The sequence below is a fragment of the Rhinatrema bivittatum genome, chromosome 9, assembly GCF_901001135.1.
Source record: "Rhinatrema bivittatum chromosome 9, aRhiBiv1.1, whole genome shotgun sequence".
NCBI lineage: Eukaryota > Metazoa > Chordata > Amphibia > Gymnophiona > Rhinatrematidae > Rhinatrema > Rhinatrema bivittatum.
Window position 1 is genome coordinate 15666550 of NC_042623.1, and position 12971 is coordinate 15679520.

General features: G+C 45.5%; 1 protein-coding gene across 1 annotated transcript in view; it reads left to right on the forward strand.

Moving 5' to 3' along the window:
• Window positions 1-12971, forward strand: part of ITIH5 (inter-alpha-trypsin inhibitor heavy chain 5) — a 122087-nt gene that overhangs the window by 67888 nt on the left and 41228 nt on the right. Inside the window, exon 9 of the mRNA XM_029615681.1 lies at window positions 11062-11233. Coding sequence (XP_029471541.1) covers window positions 11062-11233 — 172 coding nt within the window. The remainder of the gene's footprint in view (window positions 1-11061; window positions 11234-12971) is intronic.

Here is a 12971-nt window from a genome sequence, read left to right on the forward strand (position 1 = left end):
GTTCATTTCAGATCATCCAACTAAAATAAGTAAATGCAATGCCTTATATATCCCTCTGCAAGTTAGGTGTTTCAATTTGCACTTTATTCAGGAAGGTATTTCAATACTAGCTTTTTGATCTCACCATTTGTTAAAAGACAGCAAATGTCTTAAATAATTATCAGCTCATTGGTATCACTATTAGTCTTTGACATTTGATCTTCCCAGTTGTTAAAAGATACCAAATGTCTTACTGTTTGATGTCCCCAGAGACACCGGATGTTATTTATTTATTTACTAATTTTTACTATACCGATATTCAAGACAAGTCTTATTGTACCGGTTTACATCAAACAATATTATCCTAACATTTTGTCTGCTCATTGGTGCCAGGAAGTCTCAGGGATGAAGGGAACAAACTTTGTACTTAAATTATATGCAATATATTGATCCATACTCATCAAACATTGAGGCCTGTCTGATCCATAGCTCTCTATTCATGGTACAAAGCCTTCTGGGGGTCTAGCTAGCTGCCTAAAATTATCTTCTTACATGCTGGCCCAGTAATCACACCACTGTCTCTAGCAAAAGCAAAATCACCAAGCCCCTAACTACTGCACTGCTGCTTGGTGAACCATCCAAGGGGTATCTCACTGCAGACGTAGCATGGCCTCTACCACCTGGCTCCAGGGCACATGCACTGCTCCTCCACCGACCCCCACACTCTTGGATGATGACGCTTATGCTTTTGAGAGCCTCTTAATCCCTTGCACTGGCACCCTGGACTAGTAAGAAACTAAGGCAAAATGAGCAGCAAGCAGCAAATTCGGGCAGCATGGGACTGGGAATGCTTGGACCCATTTTAAGAAGGAGACGTCCCATGGATATGAGGAACTTGAATTGTCCATGTGCGCCGGTAGCCAATCACAGCTAGTCCCCACTGGTGCCTCTACTGACGCACGTAGATGCCTCCCATAGCCTCTCACAGGTTCTGGACCAGACAGTCTGGTTTTTAAACTGATTGTACAGTGCCCGATTACAAAGGTAACCTGACACTGTAATGTCCAGTCTGCTACAGGGACCTTGCTTAACCCAGCATTCAGAAGGAGAGGGGATGATCGGCAGACTCCAACCTGCCCCATGAAAGTGGCCAAAGGAGGAAGACACCTGTCATTCAAGCATTCCTGCCAATCATTTCACTCCCCTTGGGTGAGGGGCAGATGCATCAGCCAATCAGCCATGGTGCCATGCAGCCAATGGCAGGAGGTGCAGACTGGGATGGTGAGATTAATGGAGCTGGGATGTCATGGAGGAACACTTGCAGGCGCTGTGTAAAGGTGCAGTGTGAATCGATGCTGCAGTGGACTTGTACTCGGTCACCAGTTGCAAGTGAATTTTGTATGGGGTGGCCAGGTCTAAATGAGAAAGAGAGCACTAGTCAGTGAGAGTGGGAACAGGGAGGAGGCTGGCAACTACAGACCGGTTAGCCTCACTTCGGTGGTGGGAAAAGTAATGGAGTCACTGCTGAAAGAGAGAATAGTGAACTATCTACAGTCCGGAGAATTGATGGACCAGAGGCAACATGGATTCACCAGGGGAAGATCCTGTCAGACAAATCTGATTAACTTTTTTGACTGGGTAACCAAGGAATTGGATCGAGGAAGAGCGCTTGATATCATATACTTGGATTTCAGCAAAGCTTTTCATACGGTTCCGCACAGGAGACTGGTGAATAAAACGAGAAGCTTGGGAGTGAGTGCCGAGGTGGTGACCTGGATTGCAAATTGGTTGACGGACAGAAGACAATGTGTGATGGTAAATGGAACCTTCTCTGAAGAGAGAGCGGTTTTAAGCGGTGTACCGCAAGGATCGGTGTTGGGACCGGTCCTGTTCAATATCTTTGTGAGCGACATTGCGGACGGGATAGAAGGTAAGGTTTGTCTTTTTGCGGATGACATGAAGATCAGCAACAGAGTGGACACGCCGGAAGGAGTGGAGAGAATGAGACGGGATCTAAGGAAACTGGAAGAGTGGTCGAAGATATGGCAGCTCAGTTTCAATGCCAAGAAGTGCAAGGTCATGCATATGGGGAGTGGAAACCCGAATGAACTGTATTCGATGGGGGGGGAAAAGCTGAAGTGCACGGAGCAGGAGAGGGACCTTGGGGTGATAGTGTCTAATGATATGAAGTCTGCGAAACAATGCGACAAGGCGATAGCAAAAGCCAGAAGAATGCTGGGCTGCATAGAGAGAGGAATATCGAGTAAGAAAAGGGAAGTGATTATTCCCTTGTACAGGTCCTTGGTGAGGCCTCACCTGGAGTACTGTGTTCAGTTCTGGAGACCGTATCTACAAAAAGACAAAGACAAGATGGAAGCAGTACAGAGAAGGGCGACCAGGAAGGTGGAGGATCTTCATCGCATGACGTACGAGGAGAGATTGAAGAATCTAAATATGTACACCCTGGAGGAAAGGAGGAGCAGAGGTGATATGATACAGACTTTCAGATACTTGAAAGGTTTTAATGATCCAAAGACAACGACAAACCTGTTCCGTAGGAAAAAAATCAGCAGAACCAGGGGTCACGATTTGAAGCTCCAGGGAGGAAGATTCAGAACCAATGTCAGGAAGTATTTCTTCACGGAGAGGGTGGTGGACGCCTGGAATGTCCTTCTGGAGGATGTGGTGAAGACCAGAACTGTGAAGGACTTCAAAGGGGCGTGGGATAAACACTGTGGATCCATAAAGTCAAGAGGCCGCCAATGAAGAGTGGGTGACTCACCAGAATGACAGCTACTGCCTGGAGACAATACCCTTATTCAATAAACATACACATGCTTACTGTGACTCCAACATCGCTCTAAGCTTCAACAGCAAGAGGAAATGTGGAAAAATGGATTTACACTCACAAAGAGGGGAGTAGCTGGCTTTTTACGGCGGTTACTACCCCAAACCAAATTAGCCTGATACTTCACCTTCAATGCATATACAGCATAGTTCTCTGCTTCAACGACAGGGGAGAAGAAAAAAGGGTTCGCACTCACAAAGCGGGGAGTAGCTGGCTTGTTACGGCGGTTACTACCCCAAACCAAATGTTTCTGATACTTCACTTTCGATGCATATCCAGCATGGCTCTCTGCTTCAACGGCATGGGAGAAGACTGATACATCACGCATTTCCAGCATAGCTCCCTGCTTCAACAGCAGGGGAGAAGAAAAACAACCAATAAGGACTGTATAACATAGTCTGGGTAAAACAAATAAGCATGGGTGTAGCTTGCTTATTGCGGCGGTTATTTATTATTTTATTTTTTTATTTAAAAGGTTTTATATACCGACATTCATCAAAGATATCACATCGGTTCACAGCGTAACATAAAACTAGTGCCTGTAACGGCGCTTTACATTGAACAAGTTTACCAAAATACAATTAAAAACATTGAAACTTAATAACTAGAAAGTAAAGGGAAAGGTGGGGGAAATAAAGAATTAAACTAAAATTAAAATAACATGTTTACAAATGGGTAAAAGAAGAAAAAAAAAGGGGGGGGGGGAAGTGACAGCAGAATAAAGTTAGATTAATAAATTATTGTAGGGAAAAGTGACAGAGGAGTTATTGAAGGGGAAAGTGACAGAAGAATAAAGGTAGATGAAAATTATTGTAGGCAAAAATTGCAAGTATATACAATATGTACAATAATAGGGATTAACATAATTTAACATATGTGCAGGGTAAGGGGTGAAGGTGAGGAGGAGGGAGGGGAGAAAAGGGGTAGGAGAGGGGGTAGGGTGACATAAAAGGGAGAGAGGGGAGGTAGGTGTATGCTTTAATGGTAAGCCAGGTCGAAGGGGGAACAGAGATGAGGGGAACATAGATGAGAGCAAGGAGAATTTATGTGTATGCTTTGGTAAAGAGCCAGGTCTTAAGCTTACGCTTGAATGTTTTAGAGCATTCTTCTTGTCGAAGTTCGACTGGCATTGTGTTCCAGAGGATTGGCCCGGCGATCGATAACGCACGGGCTCTCGTGGAGGTTAATTTGTAGAGTTTAGGCGAGGTGGTGGGCATGGTGGCGAGATGAATGTGTCTAGTGGGTTTATTAGATTGGTGAAATCGGATGGTGTCATTAAACCAATTCATTTCGGGATTGTACAAGGCCTTATGAACGAGGGAGAGAGCCTTATATTGTATGCGGAAGGCTATGGGGAGCCAATGTAGATCTTTTAGGATCGGTGTGATATGATCGTGTCTGTGAGTGTTGGTCAAAATCCGGGCTGTAGTGTTTTGTAGTATTTGAAGGGGGTGGATGGCGTTATTCGGAAGTCCGAGGAGGAGGGAATTACAATAGTCGATTTTGGCAAAGATTATAGTTTGTAGGACTGTACGGAAGTCAGGGGGATGAAGTAGAGGTTTAAGTTTCTTAAGGGTGTGAAGTTTAAAGAATCCATCTTTTAGTATATTACTGATGAATTTCTTAAGTGTGAAGTGACCATCAAGAATGATGCCCAGATCACGGACTTGTTGCGCAAGTGGGATGTTTGAAAGAGGAAATCAAGCTAGGTATTTCAATGGTGGGGGTGGAAGGTAAATAGAACCAAGAGCTAAGAGAAACAGATAAGTATGAGAGAAAAAATGTGTGAAGCTTGCTGGGCAGACTGGATGGGCCGTTTGGTCTTCTTCTGCCGTCATTTCTGTTTCTATGTTTCATGTGCCTGTCTCTGGATGAGAGAGAGAATGTGTGTATGTAAGAACATGAATAGCAGGAACTGGAAGGTACTTAATATGAATCCAGGTTTAAGGGCATTGGGAGCAATTATGCAAATGAGGGGCCCGTCCTCCCCCTCAAGTGTCCATCCAGGTCTCAGAAACGTTGGCCACTCTAAGCCAATCGCCAAATTCCCTTAGCTGCCCTCTCCCTCCCGGCAGGCCCCGTGGCTGCAGTACTTGGTTTTCCTGGGGCAGAGAGGAGAGGAAGGCATGGCCATGTCCTTTATTTCTCCTGGGGCTCGTCTTATCCAAGGCAGCGAGGGACCAGCCCACACTGCCGTTCCATAAACTGATCAATATGACCCTTTAATAAGCTTTTCCCTTCCTCATGGACAGAGAATGGGAGCAAAGCCTTAGTGAATCAGGCTGTGAATGTCTTTGGTGCTGCAGCCAACCTCCAGGACACCCTTTTGGTGGTCTCCCAGTCTGGATATCCCTGTGGGATGCTGGTATTCTGCTGCTCACACGCAGCTCGAATGCATTTGTACCTCAGTTCTGGCATATTCCTAAACCACTAACAGGGCTGGATATCTGGAGATATTTCACCCACAACATTTTGTCTGGCTGTTTTGTTTTTTTGCTTGTAGATGCATAAAATGATAGTTCAAGATATGAGGCTCTGACCTATGGAGATTTATACTTGTGCAGGAAATGTTTGCACACCCCCAGAATTTGCAGAATTAAGCCATAGAAGCATTTTTCCATTTGTGCATGATCTGCCAGTATGCACCAGGCCCAGGGTCAGAGGTCTCTTGTCCTACTGAATGATATGAATGATTCCCCATCAACCCACTCCCCCAAAAATCTATGTATTTCCCAGCATGCATGCCACACGCTTTTGAAGTCTGAGGCCTTTAGGCTGCATCCATGGATTTCCTTAGGAGTTTGCTTAAATATAGGAAACTGGTGTTCTCAAGTAGCAGGATCGTAAGCCAGCCGGCAAAACGCTGACTCCTATTCAAAGCCCTTGTTTATAGACCGATCTCATACATATTCATGTGGGACTTTATTTGTGGTGCTCAAAGGTCAGCATTGCCTAGCACACATTCTTCTTATAAATCCAGCTGTGAAACCATCTTAATCTTGGTTATTTTGTAATCTGTGAGCCGGACTTATTTCTGTGAGCACTGCCTCACACTCTAGAAACCAAATGCTTCTTTCCTTAAGAACCAGGACTACAATTCCCATATCAAGGCGTTCCAAGGAGTCAATAGCCATTCCTGGAAACTTCATTTCCAATTGCCCTGTCATTGGCATGGATTGGCAAGTAGGGGGAGCACAAAATGTCTCCTCTCATACACACACTATCACTCAAACCTATGCATACTCACAGACTCTCCCTCCTCTCAATCTTCCACACCTACTTCTGTCTTATGCACTCGGATGATCACTTTCACACACACGCTCACTCGTACTCTCACACAAGCACACGTGCTCAGACTCTCACTCCTGCCTCTCCCACACTCACTCTCGCTCTCTGACACATACACGCACACTCATTCGCCACCTCCCCGCCCCGAAATCCACCAGTGGCAGAAGCCTCCTGGCCCTGTAGACCAGTGCTTCCACTACTACTCATCTCTTGGGCCATGCTGGCAGACCCGAATATGGTTCCTCCTCCTCCTTCTCCGTCCCGCTTTGCTAGCTGATGCAGCGATTGCTCCTCCTCTCTCCCGCATGCACAGGCCCACACGACAGGACTTCCTTTTCCAGGGCCTGGAATTTGCCCGCATTTGCTTCAGAGTTCCCAGCTCCCGCGGGGAAGAACAGTGCTGTGGGTTGTGAGTACTCTTCTCCCAGAACTAATGAGAACCTGGGCACACCGTCATGCTCACAACAGGTTTCATCCCGTTTCGGATCAGACCATTACACTTGCAGATTAATGCTAGCGGAATGTGTATGGAGCAGAGAAAGATGTTAGGAGTGTGCTTCCTGTCACCCCAGTGAAGTAATGGCTGCTTATCGTTTAGCCAATTCGATTTTAAAGGCAGGAATCCTCAGAATGCCACATAACACTGCACTGTCTCCATTTCAGCCGTCTGACTTTTTCCTCAGTGTGTGTGATGTAATCTTTTTTACCCTTTTCGCACCCTGAACAACAACTGAAGGATTGTGAGTGAAATGTCAGCCCTGCCCAAGCTGCGTGGCAGGGGCTGTGTTCAGCCGGCCCCTCATGGCGATGCAAAGCGTCTGTTCACTGGGAGACAGAAGGCCCTTCTCAGACCGCTCTCCTGCTCTTTGGCTGCCACACTCACTTCTATTACTTAAGAGTGCCCTGTGCTTGAGCAATACATAAAATCAGTGATCTCCGAGAGTGCATGAGCTGTGCGTCCTTCCTACCAGCAGTTAAAAATGAAGTCACATATAGTGCATGTGTGCCGTTCTGTAGTTATTCTGCTATCGAGACTTCGAAGTTCAATCAAAGCCAATAAAACTAGCTTCCTGTAGTGATGCAGGTCACACTAGGGAAGTAACACATTTGGGATACCTTCATGGGACTGCTCTGTGACTGCCAACTGGCATAAATGTCAATCATTCCTAGTAAATGGGGAGAGCATTTACAACCTGATTAATAACACTTATATAACCAGCGTTCTTGCATCTGATGCTAATCAAATCCTCCACTGAACTGCACCCGTAACCACCTCAGTCGTGGCCTTGCTCTGTTAATTCAAAGCCTCTTAATTGTGCGTGTCCTGTCTGTTTGGACTAGATTGGGAGCTGCAAGGAGTGGGGACTGTTCCATTATGCATCTCTGTACAGCACCTCAAACATCTGATGAGGATGATTATAATCTGCTCATTTCATTGGCTAAAGCTTTCTTGCTGCACAGAGAACACAGAATATTAGAATATGATACTGGAGCTGAACTAATCCAGCCGTGGGATATCTGCTGCCTAATGGTGTCACCAAATCGTCGATGACGTAATTTGTAGGAGGAACGCACACTGAGCTTTGTAGTCTGGTTTCACTGTGCAGAAACCAAGTATGGAAGGCTTTCAAGCAGTGCACTCACTCAGCAGCAGGCAAGCTAGAAATTATTAAACTGTAGCCCCACACAGTCAGAGTTCAAAAGCCTCACCTGAAAATTTATATGGACTTCTGTTTGTGCAGAGCTATAAATTAGCAGCAAAAAAAAAAGGCTCAATAAGGACTCCTGCTGTGTAGCATGAGAATTTTCCAGAAACGAGTCAGCAGGTCTGCTTTTCATTGATTTCCTCTGGGTGGGGTTTCCCCACAGAGTCTAGGAAATAACCCCAGCACCAGCACCTCACTTCAGAGGCCTAGGTGCTATATTAGGGCTGCAGGGGTGTAGGTGACATTACCAGGGCCTGGCAGAGGGAACGGGAAACAGTGGAAGCCCTGCAGGCACAGACAGGCCAGTGCTATATCCTGCGCTGAGTGTTGCACACAAGCTAACGAGCTCTTGGACGTGCGTTTTGGACGCGCTGGGCTAACAGCTGATGTAATAAGGGGGATCAGCGCATCCAAAACGTGCATCGAACCACTGCATAGCTAATAGCGCTCATCACATGTAAAAGCATGTAGATGAAGCCGTTAGCTATTACCACCAAGGCAAAAAAAAAATCACCATGTGCCGGATGCGCACGTTTAACATGGAAAACATTTCTTATGTGCTTCAGACCATCTAAACAATACCCCCACAAATCCCCAACAACCCCCAAATACTGCTTTTCTGTGGTTCCTACTACTTTGTATCATCCTGATACTAAGTAGGAGAAACCACAGGAATCAGCATGAAAAAAAAAATGTTGCTGGTGGTGAGGTTAGGGGAGTGGATGCCCATTAATTGAGCGTCTGTTTTCCTGATCGGTGCACAGCCACTTCTCCCGGGCACCTGATGCCGTGAACGCGCCAGTGCGATCTTTTTAGCGGGACCCCCCTCATTTAAATAATGCGTCGCGCGCCCAGGAGAGGTGGCTGGGCACGCGTCGTGAGCACCCGTTTTACGTGAGCCGAGATTGCAGTGGCCTGGGAGTGAAGGGCTCGGTCTTGGAGGAAACGCCCCTGGGACGAGGGAGTGAATGCAAGCAAAGGAAATGTGGTAGTTGGAAAGAAGGATACAATTGACTTTTCAAACTTGATTGACGATGAATCTGCTTTTTGTATAAGGTCTTTTGATGAGGTACAATTTAAATAATTTGGAAAATGTATAAAAACTGACAGTAATATTGGACACAAAAGAGATGGGAAGTATTTAAGACAGTGAATTATGAAACAGTAGGGTTGTGCATTGCTTTTTAAATGGAATGAAAAACAGGATGAAACAGAATGGAACAAAACAACATCCCCCGAAATTTGTTGGGTTTTTTCATTGACTTTTGCCTGAGAACTCAATGAAAACGCCCTAAGAGAAGTAAAATGTACACTCTCCTGCCTTCTCCTGAGCCCTCCCTAACGCCAGCCTGGACCGTGCTCACGCCTTCGAGAAGGGCGTCCAGTGTAGAAAGAGGAAGGGACGATCACAGGCCCCTGGTGGGAAAGTGGCACCAAACAGTATGAGGCAAACATTCAAAGCGGGCTCAGCGCTCTTTAGCCAGACAAATGGGACTTGTGCGCCTACGTTCAGCGGCCACCACTTAGCCGCTTACGTTGTGGGCGGGCAGTGGGCAGGTCGGGGCGGATTTAGCAGTGCGACCTCGGCGGTCAACTGGTGATATTCAGACTTAGCTGCATAAGTTGTACGGCCAACCTGGCCATGCCATAGAGCAGTTAGACTTATCCGGCTAAGCGCTCAGTTATGCCCAGATATTCAGTGTCATAGCCTAACTGAGCCAGATAAGTTCCAACTGGCTAAGTTACTTAAAACTTCACGTTTTCAATCTTGACCCCTCCATGTCTATAGTGCAAACCTGAGAGCGGCAGCAGGACTGCTTGGTGCCATTTTCGAACCAGGAGCCAGAGGGACACAAATGACTGGGGACTGCTCCTGCCTCTTTCTACATCAGGGAGGGGGCATTCCTTATTGTTTTTCTTTAGCGTATTTTAAACATTTTGGGGTGAATTTTAAAAGCATTGCTTGCATTAAAAGGCCCACAGACGCGAGTATCTGGGCCGAGCTCAAGCAACGCATATTTTAAAACTGCAAGTTACGCATGCATATACGTAGGCGTGAGGAAAAGAAAAAGGGGCGGAGTTGGGGCGTGTTGGGGGCGAGCCCGGCCGTTACGCACACGAATCTATATTTTAAATCTGGCGGCTGCAGCGTGTGGTAGCTTGTTAGCCGCGCATATTTACTGCTGCTCCTGATGAGAACTAAGTTTGCAGTTATCTCTTTTGGTGACTGGGCGATGGGCCTGGGAGAACCTGCGGGAAGTGCAGGCTGAAGAACCAGAGGAGTTTGGGCAAACTGGTGGACTAATCAGTAAAACTGGGAATGTCTTTCACGCGAGCATGTATTAAAATCTGCTCACCCACGCACGTTGAAGCCAACAAAGTCCTAAATAAAATGCCTGACATGCGTTAGTTGGAGTAACGGCTTAAAATTAGGAGCACACATGTGCACAGTGGGTGTATTTTACATCACACGTGTATGATTTAAAATTCCGGCGTATGTCTGCTTGCACACCCAACCACGCATGTATGTGCACCCGCGCACTCGTTTTAAAGTTACCGTCTTAATGTTGTTTTATAGTTTAGCAAAGAACATGACCCAAACTTAACATTTCACAAATCAAAACTTGAATCCCCGTCCCCATAACAAAACAAAGCCCATTTATTTCTCTGCACATCCCTATGAAGTAGTTGTACAATTGTTATTTATAGCAATTCCTTCTGGTGCCCTGCTCCTCGGAGAAATCTCCGGCTCAGGAGGCTCAGCCCTAGTTAGTGCCTGAATGGGAGAGCACCCAGGAACTGCTGGTGAGAGCACCGAGCCGTGTCCCCAGAAATCTTCTGACTCCCTCTCTGTGCCCATTCAATTAATAATATTAGCAGCTTGTTCCTTTTCTCCTCTCTCCTTTGGATGCTTGTATACAGTCCAGGCTGCCAGACCATTCATCCCTGAAGTGGCTGTATGCATGCAGCTGACATATTCTGATCTGCTTTTGAATAGAGGGCATGGATAAATGATTCATACTGCGGTGCTGTGGGAAGTGGTGTGGTGGGCCCAGTAGGAAGCAGTCTTACCTCTTGGCATCAGTGTGCTATGATCAGGTACCGGGTTGCGGGGCGTCACACTGTTTCACGTGAGGTTTGAAGTCCAGGGTCTACGTTTTTGATAAGAGCAGCAAAGTTAATTCCAGGATTCTGGTCATGTTTGAATGGATCTAAATGAACGACTCTGTCCTCTTCCAGACTCAGGATGCCCTCTTCACTATTCTTCAGGACCTACGGCCTGTGGACCACTTTAACATTATTAGTTTTTCCAATCGAATCAAAGTCTGGCAACAAGATCGTCTGGTGCAAGTTACTCCAGATAACATAAGGGATGCCAAGAAGTTCATCTACCATATGTCACCTACTGGAGGTAATTCCCCTGCCCACCACATACACACATAGACATACGTACACATGCACACAGACACACATACAGACACATGCATGTACAAGCATATGCACACAGACACACATGCTACTGCATGCATGCACACACACACTCACAGAAACAAAGCCAGCATAACCATTAAGCAAACTAGGCACAGCTTCTGGGGGCGCCAAAGGGCAGCTACAGTTACATCTAAACAAATGCTGTATTGATATGCATACTTTGCCATATAGGCTCTGAGTGTATTTTTTGCAGGGTTTTGTGTTAAAGTGTCTGATAATGGAAGGAGTTTGTGTCACTATCACTGTGGTGACAACAGAATTTGACCTTTTTTTTGTATGGTGGGTAGTAATGGAACTCAAAACTCTGCCCAGTACCACTCGGATTCCAGCAGACCCACAGGTAACTCAAACAATAGTACTATATCTCCTGGTTAGTAAATACACGACCTAGTACACTAAGGGGTAGATTTTAATACCTACGCGTGAGCGTCCGTGTGCGCACGCTACCCAGCGCATGCACATGGACGCGCGATTTTAGAACATGCACGCGCATGTTATAAAATCGGGGGGTTGGCTCGCACAAGGGGGTGCACAATTGTGCAACTTGCACGCACCAACACCCTCAGCCTTCCCCGTTCCCTCCCCCCTAACCTAACCTCCCTTCCCCTCCTGCCCTCTAGCCCTCACCTAGACCCCCCCTGACCGCTGTGCCGGGAGCTCTGACCCCGCCCCCTGGACCGCCCCGGGACATATGTGCATCCCGGGGCTTTACACACATGGCCGGGCCTTTCTAAAACAGGCCTGGTGCGCATAAGCGTTTTAAAATCCGGGCCTAAATTTTTTTAAATTTTAAGTTTTTGTAGGACCGACCAATGTAAAGACCCAATATCATATAATAGGGGCTATCCAAGGAATGGGTACGATTTAATCTATTTTTTTTAAATTTTTCATTGCAAATAACAGAACACACGTGTCACTTAGTAACCCTCTATTTAAAACAAGTTTCCATTAAGTTCAAATCCAGTATTAATACGCTATACACGTGTGTTCTGTTATATGCAACGAAAAATTTTAAAAAATAGATTAAATCAGACCCAGTCCTTGGATAGCCCCTATTATTTGATATTGGGTCTTTATATTGGTCGGTCTTACAAAAACTTAAAATTTATAACATTTTTAGTGTACTAGGTCGTGTATTTTTACTAATCAGCAGATATAGTACTGTTTGGGTAGTAACGGAAAACATCCTAGTTCAATGCAGCCAGCCATTTCAGAGATTACCTTTAGTCAATGTGGCATGGATTTCTTTACTTTATAAAAATGATGTACTTCTTGATTTTAGTTTCAGTTCTCCCCAAAAATCACAGATGATACATTCATCAGACACTGTGACAGAATTTATGAAATATGCTTATATTTATATTGGGGGTAATTTTCTAAGGGGTTACGTGTGTAAATGTAACTTACTATCGTAGCAATTTTCAAAAGCTGTGTACTAAAAGTGCACTTACACTTGAATATCCTATGGACAATTCAATGGCATATATTGCAGCAATTTTCAAAAGCCCGATTTCATGCATAACGTACATTTACTCATGTAAAACCCAGTTTTAAGCATGTCAATCCTTTTGAAAATGACCCCCCATTATGTATACTGTATATACACACACAAAACTAATTTTAATATTTAAAAATCTGATGTCCAATTATGTGTTTTT